At 40.8% G+C, this 22,030-nt stretch overlaps 1 protein-coding gene across 1 annotated transcript in view; it reads left to right on the forward strand.

Annotated features, from left to right (window-relative positions):
• Nucleotides 1-20,074, forward strand: part of LOC114648082 (cytochrome P450 2C20-like) — a 32,237-nt gene extending 12,163 nt beyond the window's left edge. The window contains exons 4-9 of the mRNA XM_028796892.2: nt 6,572-6,732; nt 6,818-6,994; nt 8,845-8,986; nt 11,205-11,392; nt 13,076-13,217; nt 19,572-20,074. Coding sequence (XP_028652725.1) covers nt 6,572-6,732; nt 6,818-6,994; nt 8,845-8,986; nt 11,205-11,392; nt 13,076-13,217; nt 19,572-19,753 — 992 coding nt within the window. The 3' untranslated portion in view covers nt 19,754-20,074. The remainder of the gene's footprint in view (nt 1-6,571; nt 6,733-6,817; nt 6,995-8,844; nt 8,987-11,204; nt 11,393-13,075; nt 13,218-19,571) is intronic.
• Nucleotides 20,075-22,030: the final 1,956 nt, after the last annotated feature.

The raw sequence follows: 22,030 nt of genomic DNA on the forward strand, positions 1-22,030 counted from the left end.
TTTTTCCAAAAACAGTTTCTAAAAAGCAATGGTTTCACACAGAAGTCCACATAAAATATCTGTTGCTGCATGCAGTGGCTGCCAGTTTGCCAAGAATGTGCAGTAGGTTTGCTGCCAGGTTGTCTTCGCGTAGCTGGGGCAGCAGCAGCAGAGATCACGGTTGCAGTGCATTGCAATGTGGTTTCATCCTCTTATCATTAAGTGGCAGTTCTACCTGTTGAACATTGTCAGTACCACAATTAGCTGGGAACCAATAAGCTGAAGCTTGAACCTCACATTCGTTTTCGATCACTTGTATCAAAATCGGAGTCTGACAAGTCATAGTCCAGTTCAGAGATAATAGGAAAAATGTCGTCCGCAGAGTATTTTGTTTTACGCATTCCCTTTGATTTCTCGTCAGATATCAGTCCCATTGTTGCCGTTGTTTGCGCCATGCTACTGCACACGAGCGCAGGAAATCTCGGTCAAACCAATGAATCTACCGTTCCTTCAGGCATCGAGAGTCCAACTAAAACATAACAGTTGGTTTTGTCACAGTTTACAGAATGTAAACTTTTTGTTTTGACAAAAGTTGACATAAGCCCTGAAAGAGTTAATACTGGTGTAATGAATCTGAATATAAGTAGTAGTTTAGAGATTCTCGAAACTTACTCTACTCAACATTTTCACTTTACTGGACTATAAAATTCAGTCTGCTTTCCCTTCTCAACAACGTATTTCTGCTTTTATGATCGTTGACCTCGGGGGTACTCTGGCAGCTGTGGGTATTAAAGGATAAGTCTGGTATTTTTCATAGTCCATTAATGTACAGCATAAGATGATTATGAAGAAATAAGTTTGCCACGTGAAATTGTTTTCAAAAGTGAAGCATATTTTCTGAATTAAAAAAAAAAAAAAAAAAATGAATAACTAGCCTGCTCTTGCACCTTAAAATGGCAGTGAAGAGTACCGGGGTCTGAATGTAAAGAGAAGCATTAAAACATAGAATATCTATACTTTGAAGCAGCAAAGGTTTTAATGTAAGATTACACACCTTCCACAAATATGAGGCATCCCTGTGACAACCAAACTAGACTGTAAATAAATTTATATTAGATTCTTGAAAGGTAATGTTTCTTGCTCACTTCTGTGCATGCAGCAGCTGTCATGGGTGGAGATAATACAAACCATGACAGGCCGTGTACATGTGCCAAAAAAAAAACAAAACCTCAAAAAAGAGGTAAAGTGTGTGATTGATAACTGGTTTGTAGCCCTTCAATTTGCCTAATTCTAAATCATGGGGAGTCACTCCTGCTGAAAGTATTTTATTGAAACCAAAGGGCATTTTTTTTGGGGGGTGGGGAGTGGGAATCAATCTGTTTATATATTATATAGAAAATAGACTTCATGTAGCCCCTGTTGCTGTGAGTTAGAAGTTACACCTTTACACCACCACTCTGCTTATGCAAAAACATCTATACTAACTATACATCAACCTGATTAAACTTTGTTTAAATTAGCTTGTGTGTGTGAGTTAGAATTGGGGGTGTAAGTGACAGTGTAACATTATGTAGAATAAACAAGTTTTCACATTTACACAGTAACTAAAAAGCAACATGTTTAACAATTTGTAGTAACTGTGAGGTAATACACTGAAGTAGTAAAATAAACAGTATTTACTCTATTAATCACATCTTTGTCAGTAATGTATTGGTTCTCAAAGATTCAACTGTTTGAATGCATGTCTGTGTTATGTACAGTATGTGTGCATATATGTGTGTGTTAGTTGTCAACAGAGGGATAGGAAGGGCATGTCTGGCAGTCCTTGAGGGAGGGCAGGGGAGATGGGGCAGCACAGCTCTTCTGAAGGAGGTTGAGTTCCTCAGTCTGCTAGTCTGGGATATGATTCCCCTGTATGGCTTTTCTGGTTTAATGGGTCGAATAAGTGATGGCCTGGATATGTTGTGTCCCTAGCAATGGCTCTAGCCTTATTCCTCATTTCGCTAGTGTACACATCATCCAGCTTTGGTAGAACAATGTCAATGATCCGTTGGGAAGTCTTCACCTCATAAAGTAAGATATTACAATCTTCAGCTGTGCAGCTGGCATACCACACAGTTTGAACCTTATGCCAGAACACTTTCAACAGGGTTGTGGTAAAAATTAAAAGCTATTGGGATACACTGGCCGGTTTTCAGCCTCCTGAGAAAATGCAGATGTTGAGCTTTTACAATTAAATATGTAATATTAAGACGACCATGTAAGAGCCTGTGATACGTAAACTCCCAGGAATTTTACACACTCCACTCTTTCCGTTTCACCTTAAACGTAAAACAAGTAGATGATTGGGGTTTTTTGTTTTTTATTTTTATTTTTTTTTTTTGTTATGTAATGCACAAAGATGTCCTTTGTTTTACTTGTGTTTAGGACTAGGTTATTATCCATCCATCCATCCATCCATTGTCTCCCGCTTATCCGAGGTCGGGTCGCGGGGGCAGCAGCTTGAGCAGAGATGCCCAGACTTCCCTCTCCCCGGCCACTTCTTCTAGCTCTTCCGGGAGAATCCCAAGGTGTTCCCAGGCCAGCCGAGAGACATAGTCCCTCCAGCGTGTCCTGGGTCTTCCCCGGGGCCTCCTCCCGGTTGGACGTGCCCGGAACACCTCACCAGGAGGCATCCTGATCAGATGCCCGAGCCATCTCATCTGACTCCTCTCGATGCGGAGGAGCAGCGGCTCTACTCTGAGCCCCTCCCGGATGACTGAGCTTCTCACCCTATCTTTAAGGGAAAGCCCAGACACCCTGCGGAGGAAACTCATTTCAGCCGCTTGTATTCACTGGTGAGGGTAGGAACATAGATCGACTGGTAAATTGAGAGCTTCACCTTGCGGCTCAGCTCCTTTTTCACCACGACAGACCGATGCAGAACCCGTATTACTGCGGATGCCGCACCGATCCGCCTGTCGATCTCGTGCTCCATTCTTCCCTCGCTCGTGAACAAGACCCCGAGATACTTGAACTCCTCCACTTGGGGCAGGATCTCGCTACCAAACCTGAGAGGGCACTCCACCCTTTTCCGGCTGAGGACCATGGTCTTGGATTTGGAGGTGCTGATTCCCATCCCAGCCGCTTCACACTCGGCTGCGAACCGATCCAGAGAGAGCTGAAGATCACGGCCTAATAAAGCAAACAGGACAACATCATCTGCAAAAAGCAATGACCCAATCCTGAACCCACCAAACCAGACCCCCTCAACGCCCTGGCTGTGCCTAGAAATTCTGTCCATAAAAGTTATGAACAGAATCGGTGACAAAGGGCAGCCCTGGCGGAGTCCAACTCTCACTGGAAACGGGTTCGACTTAATGCGGACCAGGCTCTGGCAACGATCGTACAGGGACCGAACAGCCCTTATCAGGGGGGCCGGTACCCCATACTCTCGGAGTACCCCCCACAGGATTCCCCGAGGGACACGGTCGAATGCCTTTTCCAAGTCCACAAAACACATGTAGACTGGTTGGGCAAACTCCCATGCACCCTCCAGGACCCTGCTAAGGGTGTAGAGCTGGTCCACTGTTCCGCGACCAGGACGAAAACCACACTGTTCCTCCTGAATCCGAGGCTCGACTATCCGACGGACCCTCCTCTCCAGAACCCCTGAATAGACTTTTCCAGGGAGGCTGAGGAGTGTGATCCCTCTGTAGTTGGAACACACCCTCCGGTCCCCCTTCTTAAAGAGGGGGACCACCACCCCGGTCTGCCAATCCAGAGGCACTGTCCCTGATGTCCATGCGATGTTGCAGAGGCGTGTCAGCCAAGACAGTCCTACAACATCCAGAGCCTTGAGGAACTCCGAGCGTATCTCATCCACCCCCGGGGCCCTGCCACCAAGGAGTTTTTTGACCACCTCGGTGACCTCAATCCCAGAGATGGGGGAGCCCACCTCTGAGTCCCCAGGCTCTGCTTCCTCATTGGAAGGCATGTTAATGGGATTGAGGAGGTCTTCGAAGTACTACCCCCACCGACCCACAACGTCCCGAGTCGAGGTCAGCAGCGCACCATCCCCACCATATACAGTGTTGACACTGCACTGCTTCCCCTTCCTGAGACGCCGGATGGTGGACCAGAATCTCCTCGAAGACGTCCGAAAGTCGTTCTCCATGGCCTCCCCAAACTCCTCCCACGCCCGAGTTTTTGCCTCAGCAACCACCAAAGCCGCATTCCGCTTGGCCTGCCGGTACCTATCAGCTGCCTCCAGGGTCCCACAGGACAAAAGGGTCCTGTAGGACTCCTTCTTCAGTTTGACGGCATCCTTCACCGCCGGTGTCCACCAACGGGTTCGGGGATTGCCGCCACGACAGGCACCGACCACCTTACAGCCACAGCTCCGGTCAGCTGCCTCAACAATAGAGGCACGGAACATGGCCCATTCGGACTCAATGTCCCCCACCTCCCTCGGGATGTGGTTGAAGTTCTGCCGGAGGTGGGAGTTGAAGCTACTTCTGACAGGGGGCTCTGCCAGACGTTCCCAGCAGACCCTCACAACACGTTTGGGCCTACCACGCCTGACCGGCATCCTCCCCCACCATCGAAGCCAACTCACCACCAGGTGGTGATCAGTTGACAGCTCCGCCCCTCTCTTCACCCAAGTGTCCAAGACATGTGGCCGCAAGTCCGACGACACGACCACAAAGTCGATCATCGAACTGAGGCCTAGGGTGTCCGGATGCCAAGTGCACATATGAACACCCCTATGCTTGAACATGGTGTTCGTTATGGACAATCCGTGACGAGCACAGAAGTCCAATAACAAAACACCGCTCGGGTTCAGATCTGGGGGGCCATTCCTCCCAATCACGCCCTTCCAGGTCTCACTGTCATTGCCCACGTGAGCATTACCAGATATGTTGAGATATGGAATGTCGTTCCTGTAAGCTGTCTCATTATCTGTAATGTTGACCTAGTGTCTTATTCAAATTTAACAATCTTATTTGAAGAGTATATTGGAGGCACAGTCATGCATGAGGAGAGTGTTGTACTATGTGTTTTTATTAAGTTTAATGTCACTGTTCTCTGTGCCCACTGTTATGGACTCATTCACACAGGCAGGCCAAATATGGTACAGGGGCACAGCATCAGTATTTAGAATTGCCGAGCCAAGCACAGGACTAGAGAGCCAAAGGACAACTGGAGAATTGAATAGTCAGCCTAAAGACAGACTAGTATATTTCTGTCTTCTGTCAGAACACTATCCTCTTGCCTTGTTGGGAGAATGAGAACTGTATGTAGGCATTGTGCTATTCCTGTATTTTTGAAGGTGGGGTTTGAGTCCTTTCCTGCCCTTGTTTAGATCCGGAGCCAAGAACCTGCATATGGAGCGACCCGAATATAAGGATGGACCTACGGCCAACACTTTGAAGCTGCCAGGCGGAACAGTATGTCTTCCGTCCGAGGCCGGGCAGAAGATTATGTCTTCTGTCCGGCTAAAATCCGTTCAGCGTGGCAACGAAAGATGGCAGGCTGCGTAGGTCAAGATACCCACATGCTTGATATGTCTGTCATAAGCTTCCCGTTTGTAATACCATGTGAACCCGTCAATAAAGAGCTAGATTATCCTTTTTACTTCTCGTGTAAATCTTGTAACCGTCTTATTGAATGCTGGTGGGGGACAATACCTTTTTTATTTATAATTATTTAAATTCAGGTTAATTAAAACGCCACAATTAAAAAGAACATATTTCCAGAGAGCTAATGCCTCTTAAGGAAACAGAGAGTGAAAAGCATTTGGCTCCACACACAACCCTGTGGTGCACCTGGGTTCAGGATAAGAGTAGAAAAAGTATGGTTTATAATCCTGACTCCCTGTAGTCTGTTTGTGAAAATGTTCAGCACCCAAGAGCAGAATGAAATGCAAAGGTCTAAGTTTCTCAATTTAGTAACCTATTTTACGGGCAATTAATAGTGTTAAATGCAGAACTAAAATCTGAAAATGGCATCCCCTCATGACACATAGCACTTGATTAAATAGCTGAGGGAAATCACTCTGTCTCTGCAGAGCCTCACTAACTTTTATAATGTTCACTGCACTGTGGCAGGTTCTTCAGGCACTACCATGTGTGGTTTCAAACATCCCAGGTAATTGCTGAATCCATACTTCCGTACATGCAGGTATTTTGACAACAATGTCAGACGAAAGATTCTCCCCAAGTAGTAATCTGACCCCACTGACATGCACTCAAGTGATCTTAATAGCCTTAAACAGCAGACTGTTCTCCCAAGGCCATAGTGTTACACACCTGCACCTACACGAACAGTTCAGTGTCTCTGGCCATCTTTAGCTCAGTCACTTGCCTTAAGTGGTAGTTTTGCGTTTTCTGACACATTTGTTTTTGGTCACATACTGGATCTATTTTAATCTGATACATTGGACATTTATTATTAATTTATCTGTTTTTGGTTTAGTAAATTTTGGGTGCAGGGTTAAACCATGTAAATGCATGTTTGATCAGGTGGACTAGCACTTCATTCTACTGTAGATTATAGTAAAAAATTAACAGAAAAGCATTGAGTTAACAAGATTTGTTGTCTTCTCCTTAAGGTTCCCCTTGTGATCCCATATACTTTCTGAGCACTGCTGTGTGTAATATCATTTGTTCAGTTGTATGCGGAAAGCGTTTTGAATACCAGGATCAAAATTTTATAGGATTGGTGTCTGATATTAATGCCATTCTTTATCAAATGAGCACTCCTTTGGCACAGGTAAAATTATATTTTTTTCTTGTATGGTATACTGTACTGAGAAAAATGTTTTATTTCTTAAAATGAAATTTTTCTTTTGGTCTAGTTGTACAATGTCTTTCCGAATATACTAAGATTCCTGCCTGGACCTCAACACGTTGTTCTTCAGAAGATAGAAGACTACAAAAAAAAGATAGCTGTAATAATTGAGAATCATATGGAGACAGTGACTGCTGGCAGCCCCCGGGATTTTATAGATAGCTACATCTTGAAAATGAAGGAGGTGAATTATAATTAAGTCATTTAATCATTTTTGCCTTGCATCCCAACACCTTGTTGTTGTGTCCTGTATTACCACTATTTGAAAGCTGCAAGGTAGCAAAAAACTCAACATGTATGAGGTTGGATCAGATTATGGAAATCCATCACTGTTCTGACCAACTTTTCCTTTAGGGTTGTAGGTGAGCCAGAGCCTATCGGAGTAGCCTGGTGTCCAAGCTGGAAGCCAACTCTGCATAATGAGCCAGTCCATTATAGGAGTAAGAGGATGAGGAGGCAAAGGAGTCGCAACGAAAAGTTAGGGTGCCAGCCAAGCCACCCAGTTTTACTGGTAGCTAGGATACAAAAAGGCTGAACAACTGGTGTAACAGTTGTCTTAGTCTGTTTGGTTTCTTAAATGATTCAGCACTCTCAAGCAAGTCTGTGTTGGTGGCTCTGATTTGTGGGGCTGCTTTCCTCCATCTTCTGGGAGCTTTTGGCTTTATTTGGTCCCGACTGGAAAAGGTGGGGCTTCTGAGATATTGTATACTTTATGTTAGCCAGAATGTGATTCTCAGATGCCCAGATCCCCCAAACATTAAGTTGGCTATGGCTTACACAGATGCTGAGCAAGAAAAGCTGAACATCCAAATAATCCTAATTTAATATTAGGAGACCAATTACTGCAAAAATCATGCCTGAAGAGAAAAATTTTCAATTGAAAATAGCAAGGATCATTGGGCTTCCGAGAGAAGGAAAAAAAAAACTTTCCCAAAATGAAATAAGTAATACATAACAGAACTTAAACTGAAAAGAGCAGGCATATTGCAGGAGAACAGTCTGAAAAGTCAACTACTGATGGTTTCCAGAAAGCAATACTTATTAACTCAGAGCAGATAATGTCCTGATTTCTCCCTAGTATGCATCTTTTTCATTTGTCTCGATCCATTTATGCTACTATTAGTTACTGCCTTTTCTGTAGAATCATTCTATGATTGAGCTTATGCTTCATGCTTATCAATAGTCTGCTTATACATTTATATTTGTCTGTCTAACGCTTTATCCAAACCGTCTTACAAAAGTGGTCAACACAATTGAGTAAAATTAGGGTATGGCCTGTTTGATCAGAAAGTGTAGTAGGACAGGTAACAAGTTGATTGCCCAAAGTGAAAAGATGTAATAACTAATTTACAATCATTGATTTAAAAACCTATTGTGTTACAGACAATGTTAGACATCACTGAACACTAAAAATAAATGACACCAGGTTGACAAGATCATTTTTCTTTCAAATAAGTCAAAATGGAATGTGCAGTACAATGTAAATTTAGGTGCTCCCACCCAACAACTCCAGGACCCTGGGTCCAGACTCAAGCTTGTATGTGTATGGGTAGTTTGGCATAGCTTTTTCTTCACAACATGCTGGGTAACATCAAGACACAAAGTTAAGTCTTTAATGACTAAAGGAAGTTGTGTTCAAGAACATATGGTGTAATGGACTGGTAATCAATTCTTGGTTGATTCCTGCCCTATACTTTTTATATTGTCCAAATAGGCTATGGCACTTTCTCTTTCCCATTAGATAAATCAAATTTAAAATCTAGAAAAAAGATACATTTCACTGGAATTTAACAGAACACTTTTCAAATCCAATTTTGCAGTTGCTGAGATCACTGAACCAAATATAGTTTTCTCGTAAAACTGATATTGTTTCATCAAAGTGTGAAAATTGTTGAACTCTGTTTTGGAGCAAATGTCTATTACCTAATGTTTAAATTTTAAATTTGGGCAACTAGGAGAGAATAAAAACTTTAAATGGCCGTGTCCCCAGTGAAGACTAAATATGAGATTTTTACCCAACTGTTTTTTCCCTAGGAGGATGATAATCCAGATGCGTATTTAAACTGCAAGAACCTGCATGGAACAGTTTCAAATCTCCTTATGGGTGGAACAGAGACGACAAGCACCACACTGCGCTATGGACTTCTAATTCTCATCAAGTACCCCCACGTCCAGGGTAGGTCTCAAAGTTACCTAGTCAGACACTACAGAATCGCTGTATGAAATTCACCAGTTAAAAACTTTTCTGCATGAACTCTTAAGATTCAATGCAAGTGTTTTGCCTTGGTAGGGTCCTAGGGCAACCCTGTTCTCATTTTCTTTACTGCATAGACCTTAACCAAATGCCCCAAATCCCATTTATTCTAACTAGCCTGGTTACTGTCATAGTTAACTACTATTGTAGTTCAAAGTTCCCCCTTCTTTGATATCTATAACCTCAGACAATTGAAATACCACATCAAGCAAGAGAAAAAGTTGCTTTTTAGTCATAGATTAACTAAAGGTTTCCAGCTGTACCCAAAATAGAGTAAGAATTTTGGCAAAATATAACACCGATAGCAAGTAGTTCATGTTCTTGCTTAGTCTACTAGGTGGCTCTATGGTCCGGCATAGCCCTTGAATGGAATGGCTGAAAGAAACAGCGTGACCTTCTACAAAAATGGAGCTTCTGCCACTAATTTATCCTTTCCTTGACACACCTCTTACACAAGTGGGAGTGTCAATGATTCAGCTCTTTAGCACAACTCTGGCCTCATTCTATCCCTGCCTTTCTTCATATTGGCCACAAACTTTTCCCAGGCTGTTCATTCTGAAAGGGGAAGGTGTTCATAAGACCCCACACTCCAGGGGCTTATAAATTATCAGATGCTTCCACTTCAGGCTTTTTTTTCTGCTGGGATAAGATCATTAAATTGTCCCTGTAAACCCGCATTGGCCTACTCTTCCCCCATCTTACTGCAGATTGCCTAAAGCACTTAACAGAATTTCTGATCAGTGATAACATTCCTAAAACTCCAGGGTGTTGGGTGAATTACACAAAAATCCCACAAACCACAAATCTGACAGTGAGGCATTGTATTTTTGATATCATTATCAAAATGCTAAACATTAGTACCTATTGCAGCAGGCAAATCAACACAATTATTTATTTCTGTATATTCCCTAAGAAAAACTCCCATACCAAAAAAAAGACACACACACACACACATTGGGTGTGGGTGGGGGCAGGGGGTATTGATGAAAGAGATCTTGGAAAAGGCAATTCAGACAGAAGGCCCACTCTCAGGTAGTTTGGTTGTGCAATGGGTACCACAAATAGTGTAAATACAATACACAAAAATCCACTTCACAGAGCTCAATGGACAGTTTATCATGGCCACCTCAGAAATACAATACAATAAGGCAAATGGTTTTGTTTTGGCACATCGCACCTCACCAAGTGCAGGCACAGAGCAGTGTGACAATTCTCAAGGCAAAATGCAAGACCCGATTATACCACTTTCTAAATACAGAACTTTCACGTATGAGGGTAGATATTTTTCAAATATATCAAAAACAAAGTGGAAACTAATTAACAAAACTAAAACAACAATAGCTGTCCATCCACCAAATGTAGAATCACTGCCAAATTGTAGAAAAGGAGTTAGACAAGCCAGACCCAATCGTTCACGGAGACCTCTGCCAACATGCCGCCCAAGTCTGTACTGGGCTGGCCAATCTGATTAAAGTGCCCTTCTACCCCATTGTTCCAGTGCTCTTTATTCTGAGATGACTTTCCATGGCAGGCAAACAAATTGACAGTAGAGCAGTGGTTCCAAGTGACACACGAGGATACAGAGAAGAGAAACCATGGTACAGAGTTTCATAAGGGAGTGGTACAGCTAAGTATAAAAATACATTATCTTGACTTTAGTACTTTAATGTATTTCAAAACTGTATATATTCGGGTAGAGAGTTTTGGTAAAATTAAGAAACTTGGACAATGTTACTCAAAACCAAAAGTATATATCATCTAGGGCGGCACAGTGGCGCAGTGGTAGTGCTGCTGCCTCGCAGTTTGGAGACCTGGGTTTGCTTCCCAGGTCCACCCTGCGTGGAGTTTGCATGTACTCCCCGTGTCTGCGTGGGTTTCCTCCGGGCGCTCCAGTTTCCTCCCACAGTCCAAAGACATGCAGGTTAGGTGGATTGGCGATTCTAAATTGTCCCTAGTGTGTGGTTTGTGTGTGTCCTGCGGTGGGTTGGCATCCTGCCCGGGATTGGCTCCTGCCTTGTGCCCTGTGTTGGCTGGGATTGGCTCCAGCAGACCCCTGTGACCCTGTGTTCAGATTCAGCGGGTTGGAAAATGGATGAATGGATATATCATCTAATCAACGACCGGATACTTTATCTTTCAGAGAAGATCCAGCACGAGATTGATACAGTGATTGGAAGGGAGCGGTGTCCTGCCTATGAAGACCGCAAGAATATGCCCTATACAGATGCCGTGATACACGAAATCCAGAGGTTCATTGATCTCATGCCAACAAGTATACTGCACGCTACCACCAAGGACACAATCTTTCGAGGTTACACCATACCTTCGGTGAGACTCCCATTCCCACTTGAAATCTGCTACCATATTTAACAAAATTATGCTTACTATTTCATATTGTTCCTATAAAATTCACAAGTTACTATCTAGGTAACATGACAATCCATTCCAACTTAAATATGAAAATGTAGTAACACTTTAGAACAATGACTGTACCATTAAGTATACATTAACATTCAGTAGATCACATTTTAGAAATATTATGTTATATAGGGCATTATTATAATGCAGTCATTGCCATTCTTGTCTCACAGCTCAAAAGACATATGTTTGACACCCATTTTTGTGCCCAAGTCATTCAGGAATGAGAGTGTAGATGAGCCAAAAATCTTCAGTGGGGTTTTCTCCAGTAGGCAGTTTGTGATACATGGCTGCTGCTGTTGGAATGGCCTTATGCTAATCATTTCACCATCATGCTGGCCACAAAAGAATAAAGAATTATTTAGTTTAATTAGAAGGTATGGTGTAATTGATGGAAGCCATAATGAATATATTAATAAATTAGGTAAAATTTTCTGTCGAGTTTAGGGGCAGTTTGTATGACGCATTATGCAACAATACAGCTCTGTTTTGTTAAACCAGTAGTTTACCCTATAGCTTTAAAATGATTTAAGAAGTGAAAAATGTATGCATTTTATGATTATTTGATTAAAAAGTACTTAATAAAATAGCATAGATTTAAGCTGACTTCTGATAAATGAAAAGCAGCCATTAATGAGTTTAAATAAAATTTATTACTATTATTAAACTATGGGGTTCGCCCCATGCTTGCGTCTCTTACCATCCCCTCTGGCATGCGCTATGCGCCAGCCACTTCATGTCTCTGCCGCTCGCATTGTGAAGAGAGGGGCTGAATGCACCCCAAGGAGATGCGGTCGCTCCTTCGTCCGAAACCCCCTCTTAAATGGTGATACGATGGGAATTCAAATTGTCAGTTAATTTGAGACTGCAGATTAAATCTATTCTGGTAAACCTAGAATTTGGTCCTTTTAGAGAATAGCAAAGAGTGTAAATCAGAAAATATTTAAATTTCCGAACAAAACTAAAGTTGAGTTAATGCTTACATCTGATGACCATGTTGAATCTAGGTATGGAACAGCAGACTCTAGAGTCATTGCTGCATCTTTGTGCACAGATAATTTGGAGCTCCATCTTGTGATGTTTGACCTTCCCTCTTTAGTGTGTTCATGTGGGTTTCTGTGTAGACCTTTTGGAGAAACGCAAGCTCGTTGTTGATTTTGTTAATTTGCAAAAAAGGCAATGAAAGCTAAAGGTCATTTCTTGTGGAAATAAAGAACGAAATAAAAGCATTTTATGTGTATCGTTTCACTCCAAATGGATTTCAACCATTTGGAGTGACCAAATTGTTTTATTTTAAATAGACAAAGGTGAAAGGGCAGTTTTACTGTGTGTCATAATTCAGACAACTAGCTTTGCTTTGACTGAATTGATGCACTTGTTGTTTACGAGTTGGCAGTGCTTTCATGTGGAACTTCTGACTCAGCAATTTGAATTTACCATATGTCTGAGAGCACATTAATGCAGCATTTTTATTTTAAAGTGGCTGTTTTGTGTGACACCACACACAATAGTGTAATGATGAGGACATTTTAGGAACTCAAACTTTTTGAAAGCAAATCTTTATCATTGCAATTTTGTTTTATTGTCATCCAGGGTACAACAGTAATTCCTTTGCTTCACTCTTGCCTATATGACAAGAAGTACTGGGAGACTCCCCGCTCCTTCAATCCAAATCACTTCCTGGATGAAAATGGCTGCTTCAAAATGAATCCGGCATTTGTAGCATTTTCTACAGGTAAAGAAAGTTGTTCAATCATGCTTTATTTTTGTCGTCTTTGATAGTAAGCATTATTAATAATGAGAGATTGCAACCTCTGCTAGACTCTTATCCATATTCTAGTCCTATCATCCAATTACATTTTATATACAAAAACAATAAAAGTAATTGAGAAATTTAAAATAGAATATAGATTTCAGGTATCTATTATCTAGATGTATATGATTATGAAAAGGCATGATATCTTAAAGATAATTTGTGTCCATTGCAACATATATTACTACTATACAAATAACTTTCAGCAAGTAGATGTACAAGTGACATACAACTATTGAAGAGAGATAGCCTACCTGGCATCGGTCACTGCAATAGTAAGTTGTAACCATGCACAAGCATATAACCTGAATCATCCCTCTGCGCTACACTTAATCTATATATTGTAGAAAATAATGCTTATTTTTAGTATAAACATAAGGAAGAAATGAGAACAAATTGCAGGTGCTATCTTAATTATACAGAATCTGACCGACTTGATGGCTGCTTGTCTTATACAAACCAAAAACCTCCTTTCAACTTCACATTCTCTATTTCTGTCTTCAGAATGGTGCATCTTTAGAGGTTCTCGTTTCAAGTTTGTATTTTACATAAAAGGATAGACATGTCCTCGAGCAAAGAAAAAAGTTCCTTTTTACGCAGCATTCTCATAGTAAGGTATTCTCCACTGCCTTCTACAATGAATTCAAAAAGTTTTCAAACCCCTTCACTTTCTGCACATTTTATAATAATAATTCATTACATTTATATAGCGCTTTTCTCAGTACTCCAAGCGCTATCCACACAGGGAGGAACCGAACCCGCTATCTTCCACAGTCTCCTTACTGCAAAGCAGTAGCACTACCACTGTGCCACCTGTGAGGACATTTATTGTTCTGTAGGCGTTAAATGGAAAAATTTCCCATTATTGCCCATTTCTCATCTACACTCCATAACCCATAATGACAAAATTTAAACAAAAAAAATCAGAAGGGGTTGTACATTTAGAATAAAAAGCTGAAATTTCTCATTCATGTAAATATTCAGAATCTTTCCAGCGGCACTTCAGATTATGGTCGGGTGCATCCTGTTTTTGTCTAGAACTTCACCGGAGTTTACCTGCATCAAACTGAAGTGATTGGATATTGTTTAGAAAAGCAACTCCTGTGTATATAAGGTTCCACAATTCACACAGCATGTCAGGACAAAAACAACACCAAAGAATTCTCTGTAGACCTCCGTGATCAAATTGTGGGGAGGCACAGATCAAGGCAATGGGATAAAAACGATTCCAAAGCTTTGAGCGTTCCAAGAAGGTCAGTGGCCTCAATGGTGAAATGGAAAATATTTGGAACCACCAAGACTCTTCCTAGAGTTGGCCATCTGGCGAAACTGAGTAGCCATGCAAGATGGGCCTTGGTTAGATAAGTGACCAGGCACTCAATGTTAACCCTATCAGAGTTTCAGAAGACCTCTACTGAAGAGAACCTGTCTGAATAAGAGCTGTCTAACCAGTACTCCATCAATCAGGCATTTATGATAAGTGGCTAACACCTGCTTGACATTTACCAAATAACACTTAAAGGTCTCTGAGAGCATGAGGAAAAAATTCTCTGCTCTGATACAAAACATTAACAATTTGGGCAGAAATCTAAGCACTGTCTGAAAGCCAAGCACTGCTCATCATCTGCCTAATACCATCACTGTGGTAAAGCATGGTGGTAGCAGCATCATGCTATGGGTTTACTTCTCAGCGGCAAGGACAATCAAACTGGTAAGATTTTTTAGAAGGATGAATGCAGCCAAATAGAGAGATACTTGAAAAATACAAGTTTTAGAGTGCATGTGACCTCACACAGTGTGGTGACAGCTCAACATTCCACCTGGCAATGATCTGAAGAGTACAGCCAAGACAACACTGGAGAGGCTTCAGGACAAGTCTCAGACAGTCCTTAAGTGACCCATACTCAGTGTTGTTCAAGTTCATACCTCACAAGAACTAATTCAAAGTTCAGTTCACATAGATTAAAATGAATAAATTCACGTTCATAGTTCATCATTTCAATTTTGAACTAGTTCATGTTCATTTCAATTTGTATTCTTTAAGGTAGTGAGAATAAATGACCCATGAGTTTACTTTTTTCAGTTTTGCATGCCTTACTGTATATTAGGCTTTTAGTGTTCTTGAATAAAATACAATAATTATAAAGACTTTTTAAATATACTTTGAGTTATACCCAGCAACAAACACGTATAACCATATATGCTAATATACTCCCAGTAAAAAGGGAAATTAAATAGATGCAAGTATACATAGAGCAGTATATTTCCAACCATGTGACACAAATGGTAACTGTGGAACCAGCGTGTAGGTGGACTAACCCATTACGCTGCCGGTCAAAATTTGCCACATATTGTGCGTCCAATGGGGAAAATACAAAGTGGCCTCGCGAAGTACAATGTTTTCCTAAAAGCAAAACCGGAGTTTCACCGCATGCTCGTGTCAGAAGGGGTGCAGCTTAAGCACAAGCCAGTAGAGACGGACAGTGCCTATTTGATTTTACATTATTTTTTCCGATTATATAAATAAATGGCAAAACATTTGTATGAAATAAATATTCATATAAATCCACTATTTGTGCTTATCCAAATGTATTTGGATTCAGCTCCACCCCTACATTACAGGGTAAGGCAAAACATTTCATCTGGACCTAAACCAGATCCAGAATGTCACATAAAACTGAACTAGCTCACGTTCAAGTTCTTCACTTTCAAATACGTTACATTAAGTTCACTGTTCTTAGAAAAATGAGCTTGTTCAATGAACGAAAATCTTTTGAACTAGTTCATGCACAACACTGCCCATACTTAAACTCCATAGGACATTTGTGGAGAGATTCAAAGATGGCAGTTTACAGGTTCTTCCATCAAATCAAATTGAGCTTGAGGGGATCTTCTAGGATGAACCGAATAAACTGCTCAAATCCAAGAGTGCAATACTTGACTTACCTAACAAGACTTGAACCTGTAAGTGCTACCAAAAAGGCTTCTACAAAGAAATAAGTGTTAGAATACTTGTATGGCAGATTTCTGGTTTTGGTTATTAATCAATTTGCAAACCTTTCTGAAAACATTTTTTCACTTTGTCCTCATGAGCTATTGAGTGTAAAGGAGCGATGGATGGAAAAAGACAAATTTACCCATTTAAAATTAAATGTGCAATGCAGTGGGCAAAAAGAGAAGGTGTCTGAATACTTTATGAATCCACTGTGGATGTTAGGTGATGAACTGAATTATCTCCCGTCTCCCACCAATCACAATAGTGTATGGACTGGTTATAACTTTTAGAACAAACTGATGCTGGTTATCAACTTTGGATGAATGGTCTATATCAGTGGAGAACTGTATTAAAGGTTACTGCATTCAGGAATTGCTCTGCTTTCTTTGGGAGTCTTCTGGAGCAGATGTGAGAGGCCTGTAATATAACTAGTGACATGGAGCTGGCAGCATTTTAACATTGCTGTCAGGCCACTCCAGTGTCCAGTGTGCTTTTTTAAATATTATTTTTCCTGTAGTACCCCAAATATATGCAGATTTAGTTGATTGTAAATTACCCTGTGTGAATGTGCCGTAAAGTGGATTGGAACACCATCCAGGTTTGGTTCCAACAGCAGTTAAAAAATGTAATGAATGTGGGAAAATCAGAGTATCTGTTTTATTGTCGAATAGTTTTGAGGAAAACCCTATCCTAAAACCAATTATTTTTATTCCCATGCTCAGATTCTTCTTTTTTGTAGACCCACATACAGTGGTGTGAAAAACTATTTGCCCCCTTCCTGATTTCTTATTCTTTTGCATGTTTGTCACACAAAATGTTTCTGATCATCAAACACATTTAACCATTAGTCAAATATAATACAAGTAAACACAAAATGCAGTTTGTAAATGGTGGTTTTTATTATTTAGGGAGAAAAAAAAATCCAAACCTACATGGCCCTGTGTGAAAAAGTAATTGCCCCCTGAACCTAATAACTGGTTGGGCCACCCTTAGCAGCAATAACTGCAATCAAGCGTTTGCGATAACTTGCAATGAGTCTTTTACAGCGCTCTGGAGGAATTTTGGCCCACTCATCTTTGCAAAATTGTTGTAATTCAGCTTTATTTGAGGGTTTTCTAGCATGAACCGCCTTTTTAAGGTCATGCCATAGCATCTCAATTGGATTCAGGTCAGGACTTTGACTAGGCCACTCCAAAGTCTTCATTTTGTTTTTCTTCAGCCATTCAGAGGTGGATTTGCTGGTGTGTTTTGGGTCATTGTCCTGTTGCAGCACCCAAGATCGCTTCAGCTTGAGTTGACGAACAGATGGCCGGACATTCTCCTTCAGGATTTTTTGGTAGACAGTAGAATTCATGGTTCCATCTATCACAGCAAGCCTTCCAGGTCCTGAAGCAGCAAAACAACCCCAGACCATCACACTACCACCACCATATTTTACTGTTGGTATGATGTTCTTTTTCTGAAATGCTGTGTTCCTTTTACGCCAGATGTAACGGGACATTTGCCTTCCAAAAAGTTCAACTTTTGTCTCATCAGTCCACAAGGTATTTTCCCAAAAGTCTTGGCAATCATTGAGATGTTTCTTAGCAAAATTGAGACGAGCCCTAATGTTCTTTTTGCTTAACAGTGGTTTGCGTCTTGGAAATCTGCCATGCAGGCCGTTTTTGCCCAGTCTCTTTCTTATGGTGGAGTCGTGAACACTGACCTTAATTGAGGCAAGTGAGGCCTGCAGTTCTTTAGACGTTGTCCTGGGGTCTTTTGTGACCTCTCGGATGAGTCGTCTCTGCGCTCTTGGGGTAATTTTGGTCGGCCGGCCACTCCTGGGAAGGTTCACCACTGTTCCATGTTTTTGCCATTTGTGGATAATGGCTCTCACTGTGGTTCGCTGGAGTCCCAAAGCTTTAGAAATGGCTTTATAACCTTTACCAGACTGATAGATCTCAATTACTTCTGTTCTCATTTGTTCCTGAATTTCTTTGGATCTTGGCATGATGTCTAGCTTTTGAGGTGCTTTTGGTCTACTTCTCTGTGTCAGGCAGCTCCTATTTAAATGATTTCTTGATTTAAACAGGTGTGGCAGTAATCAGACCTGGGGGTGGCTACGGAAATTGAACTCAGGTGTGATACACCACAGTTAGGTTATTTTTTAACAAGGGGGCAATTACTTTTTCACACAGGGCCATGTAGGTTTGGATTTTTTTTCTCCCTAAATAATAAAAACCATCATTTAAAAACTGCATTTTGTGTTTACTTGTGTTATATTTGACTAATGGTTAAATGTGTTTGATGATCAGAAACATTTTGTGTGACAAACATGCAAAAGAATAAGAAATCAGGAAGGGGGCAAATAGTTTTTCACACCACTGTATCTTACACCTTGACTTTTGTCCTCTTATCATGGCACTAACCTGTCTGGGAAGGACCCACAGTAGTAGTGCAGTTGTATGCGGGACAGTGGTTCAGGGTTTATTGCTATTTCAGTTCCACTTCCCCTTCTAAATCTTTAGACCCCATGTTGGCAAGATGTAGCAACAATGAAGGTAGGGGAGAGGGTTTAAACTTTTTTTACTCCCTTAGAGTTTTAACATTCTTAATGTCTGAAAGCAGAAGCAAAGAAGTGTGACAATCTCAATATAATCCTGCATGTTTATCAGCTATTCCTGACAGACACACCCAATGCGTGACTGTGTTCAAGTGGCTCTCGTTTCTTTCGTTTTCTGCTGTTTGCCTAACAGCAGGGTCATTCTGACCCTTTTCAGTGTTCCTACTTTCACTTGAAGCTACTAACATTTTAAAGTTTTGTTGGCACACAAAGAGAGAACCTGTAGATTTACTCTGTCAAATACCATTTTGTTAGATATGTGCTCATGTTCAAACAGCGGGGATGCACATACTGTAGATATCCAATCTGTCAATAGTCATGTCGCTTACATGCATGCTGATGTCCAATGGTTTGATAAACTTGCCCGAAGTACTGAAAGTCCAGAAATTACCATTTTCATGTTTTAATTTAATCACTGACATTTTGCTTGTCTACTTTAAGCGGCAAAGAGCACTTTGCAAGTACTTCCTCTTATGTGTGGTTTAGACTAGTTGCCCCTGCAAAGATTTGAAAGTTCAAATAAAAGAGTATACAGTCTTATAATTCTTATCTTGAACTCTTCTCTATAATACTTTAACAACTTAACATCTGCAATAAACTGTATTATTGATCCTAGAATGTCTATATTTTTCATCACTCTAGTTCTGTTATATAAAATCATAAAACTTTTGTTTTGCAGGAAAGAGAGTGTGCATAGGAGAGGGCCTGGCCCGCATGAGCCTGTTCCTGTTTTTCTCAATTCTCCTACAGAATTTGTCCTTCCGCTCCACTGGAAACCCTGAAGAAATTAATCTTGCTTCAGATGAAAGTTGCTTTGTTAAAATCCCGCAACCCTACAAGCTCCTAGTTTGTCCTCGGTAGATAACAAAGAATATATGAACAGACTATTATATGAGGGCATAATGTTTTATTATGGCTGTGATGTAAAACATTTTGAAGGTCTTTTAGTAATCTATTTCTGGGATTAATCAATTTATCTATCCACTGAGCCGACAAGCGGCTTTTTATTATAGCTCTTGTAACTGAAGAAATGGCCTCATAAACTATTCATTACCAATTGCTTAAAATGTTAGTTTTTAAATATACTTTTAGCAATTTTTCGTGTAGTTGACAGATTTCAATGTAAAAGTAATTTGTTTTGGTAAATTTGTGTGGATAATAAAATTTAATTTTTTAACTGTTCTGGGTTTTATCACTTAGTATCTAACTAATCTTCTGAACAGTTTTTCATTAAAGTACAGGGTGAGAAAGTGAGAGCAAGGCAGAAACAAAGTCTTCACAAGACACACACACACACACAGTCATACTGAGTCAATTGGGAGATGCTAAATAACCTAAACTGCTCGTCTGTAGCATGTGGGACAGAACTGGACTCTCTTTACATTCAAATCACTGGAGTTCAATTAACACTTACATTGTTTTCATGTACAAACTAACACTGATTTTTGCTGTGTGCACAAAACTGTTATTAGATCTGCTCACATACAATGCAAAAGCACGTACTGTGATAGCCATGTCTGTCTGCATGAAACAACTCTCATCCAAGTGGACCGATTTTTGTCAAAATTTGCCACTTACTCTTAAAGGAAATTTTGTCAGGAATGTTCAGTTTTCATTTGGGAAATCTGAGCTACAGCAGATGGCACACACGTTTGAAATCTCAATCTCCCATTTGAAAAGAACTTTGAAAGTTGTCTGTCTTAAACGGAGATACATTCTCCAAGACTTCACTTATGAATTAGGTTACCGTTTCAGGTTACCTTAAGAGAGGTTATAAAATATACATATATAATATTGTGAAGAAGAAAACACAGGTAAAGGTTTGGGATGCCGTCCCATATACTGTCAGTTGGTCTGAAGTAATCTTTGAGCACTGATACCCAGTAGATATCGTACATAACAGACTTGCAAAAGACAATGAGTAGGTGCTACTGGGGAGCTTTTATGGAGGGAAACAGGAAATGACACGAATAATGAAGGTGACGTTGAAAAGATGAGCCGGAGATGATGACACAGTCAGAGGATGGAAGTGAGATCATCAGGAGTGGACTGGAAGTGAGGTCATTGATGGGAGTCGGATGTTAGAAACCTGGAAGAGGAGTGTTTTGTGGGATCTTGCGCCGAGCGGATTCATGCAGGAGTTCCAGGAGGTGTTTCTTTTATTCTTTTGTTTTCTTGATAAACAAACAAGAGAAAGAGGCATTAGTACTTGGTGTCAAATCCCTCCGTTATTGTTTTTCCGCACTGTGTCGGGCCCACTGGCTGCCCCCTATTCACACGTGTGTGACAATATAATTTTTTTTTTTATTTTATTTTGCTCATTTGATAACCCCTCCTGATTACATAGCAGTGAAATACTTGCAGTCGTGCACACCAAAGCCAGTGGACCTCGCTGCAGGACACTTGATGGGGTGGGGACAAATGTAGGTGGGGTTGGATGGCAGAGTGTTGCCATACAAGAATGGTAAGCTCTCAGATGTGGAATTATTAAATGCTTTAATCCAGAAATTCTTTATTCATTATAGTAGTAATGATATTATTAATTCTTCAGCATAGAAGGCAAGTACCATCCGTTATTATACAAATGTAGTGTAAGGTCTCAATATATGCTTACAATGTGGCTTCTGCATCAGTCTTAAATCATGTCTGTTTTTGTGGCTGTGTGGCATCTCATACAAACCTAAATCAAAGCAACTCAATTCTCCTGCTCCTTAAGATTTAAGCAAGTAAGTGACATGATGTAGAAAATGTATGAATGATGGCTCAGTGACACTTTATTCCAGTGACTAAGTATGCAATCAGTATTTCCTTTATACTGAAGACACACTCAAAAAATTTCTTGATGTGTTTACCTAACTCTGTCGTGCCAACAATTTCCACAAAACTGAGTTGTGCAAATTGGAAATAAAAGTGCTTACTGTAGTATTGTCTCCTTAAATGACTTAGTCAACACAATGTGGTCAAGTTTGTTCAAATATACTTTACACTAACTCAACATTATTATTTTACTGGATTTAATAAATCCGATAGATAGGCGGCACGGTGGCGCAGTGGGTAGCGCTGCTGCCTCGCAGTTGGGAGACCTGGGGACCTGGGTTCGCTTCCCGGGTCCTCCCTGCGTTGAGTTTGCATGTTCTC

This window comes from Erpetoichthys calabaricus, chromosome 1 (genome assembly GCF_900747795.2).
Source record: "Erpetoichthys calabaricus chromosome 1, fErpCal1.3, whole genome shotgun sequence".
Lineage (NCBI taxonomy): Eukaryota > Metazoa > Chordata > Cladistia > Polypteriformes > Polypteridae > Erpetoichthys > Erpetoichthys calabaricus.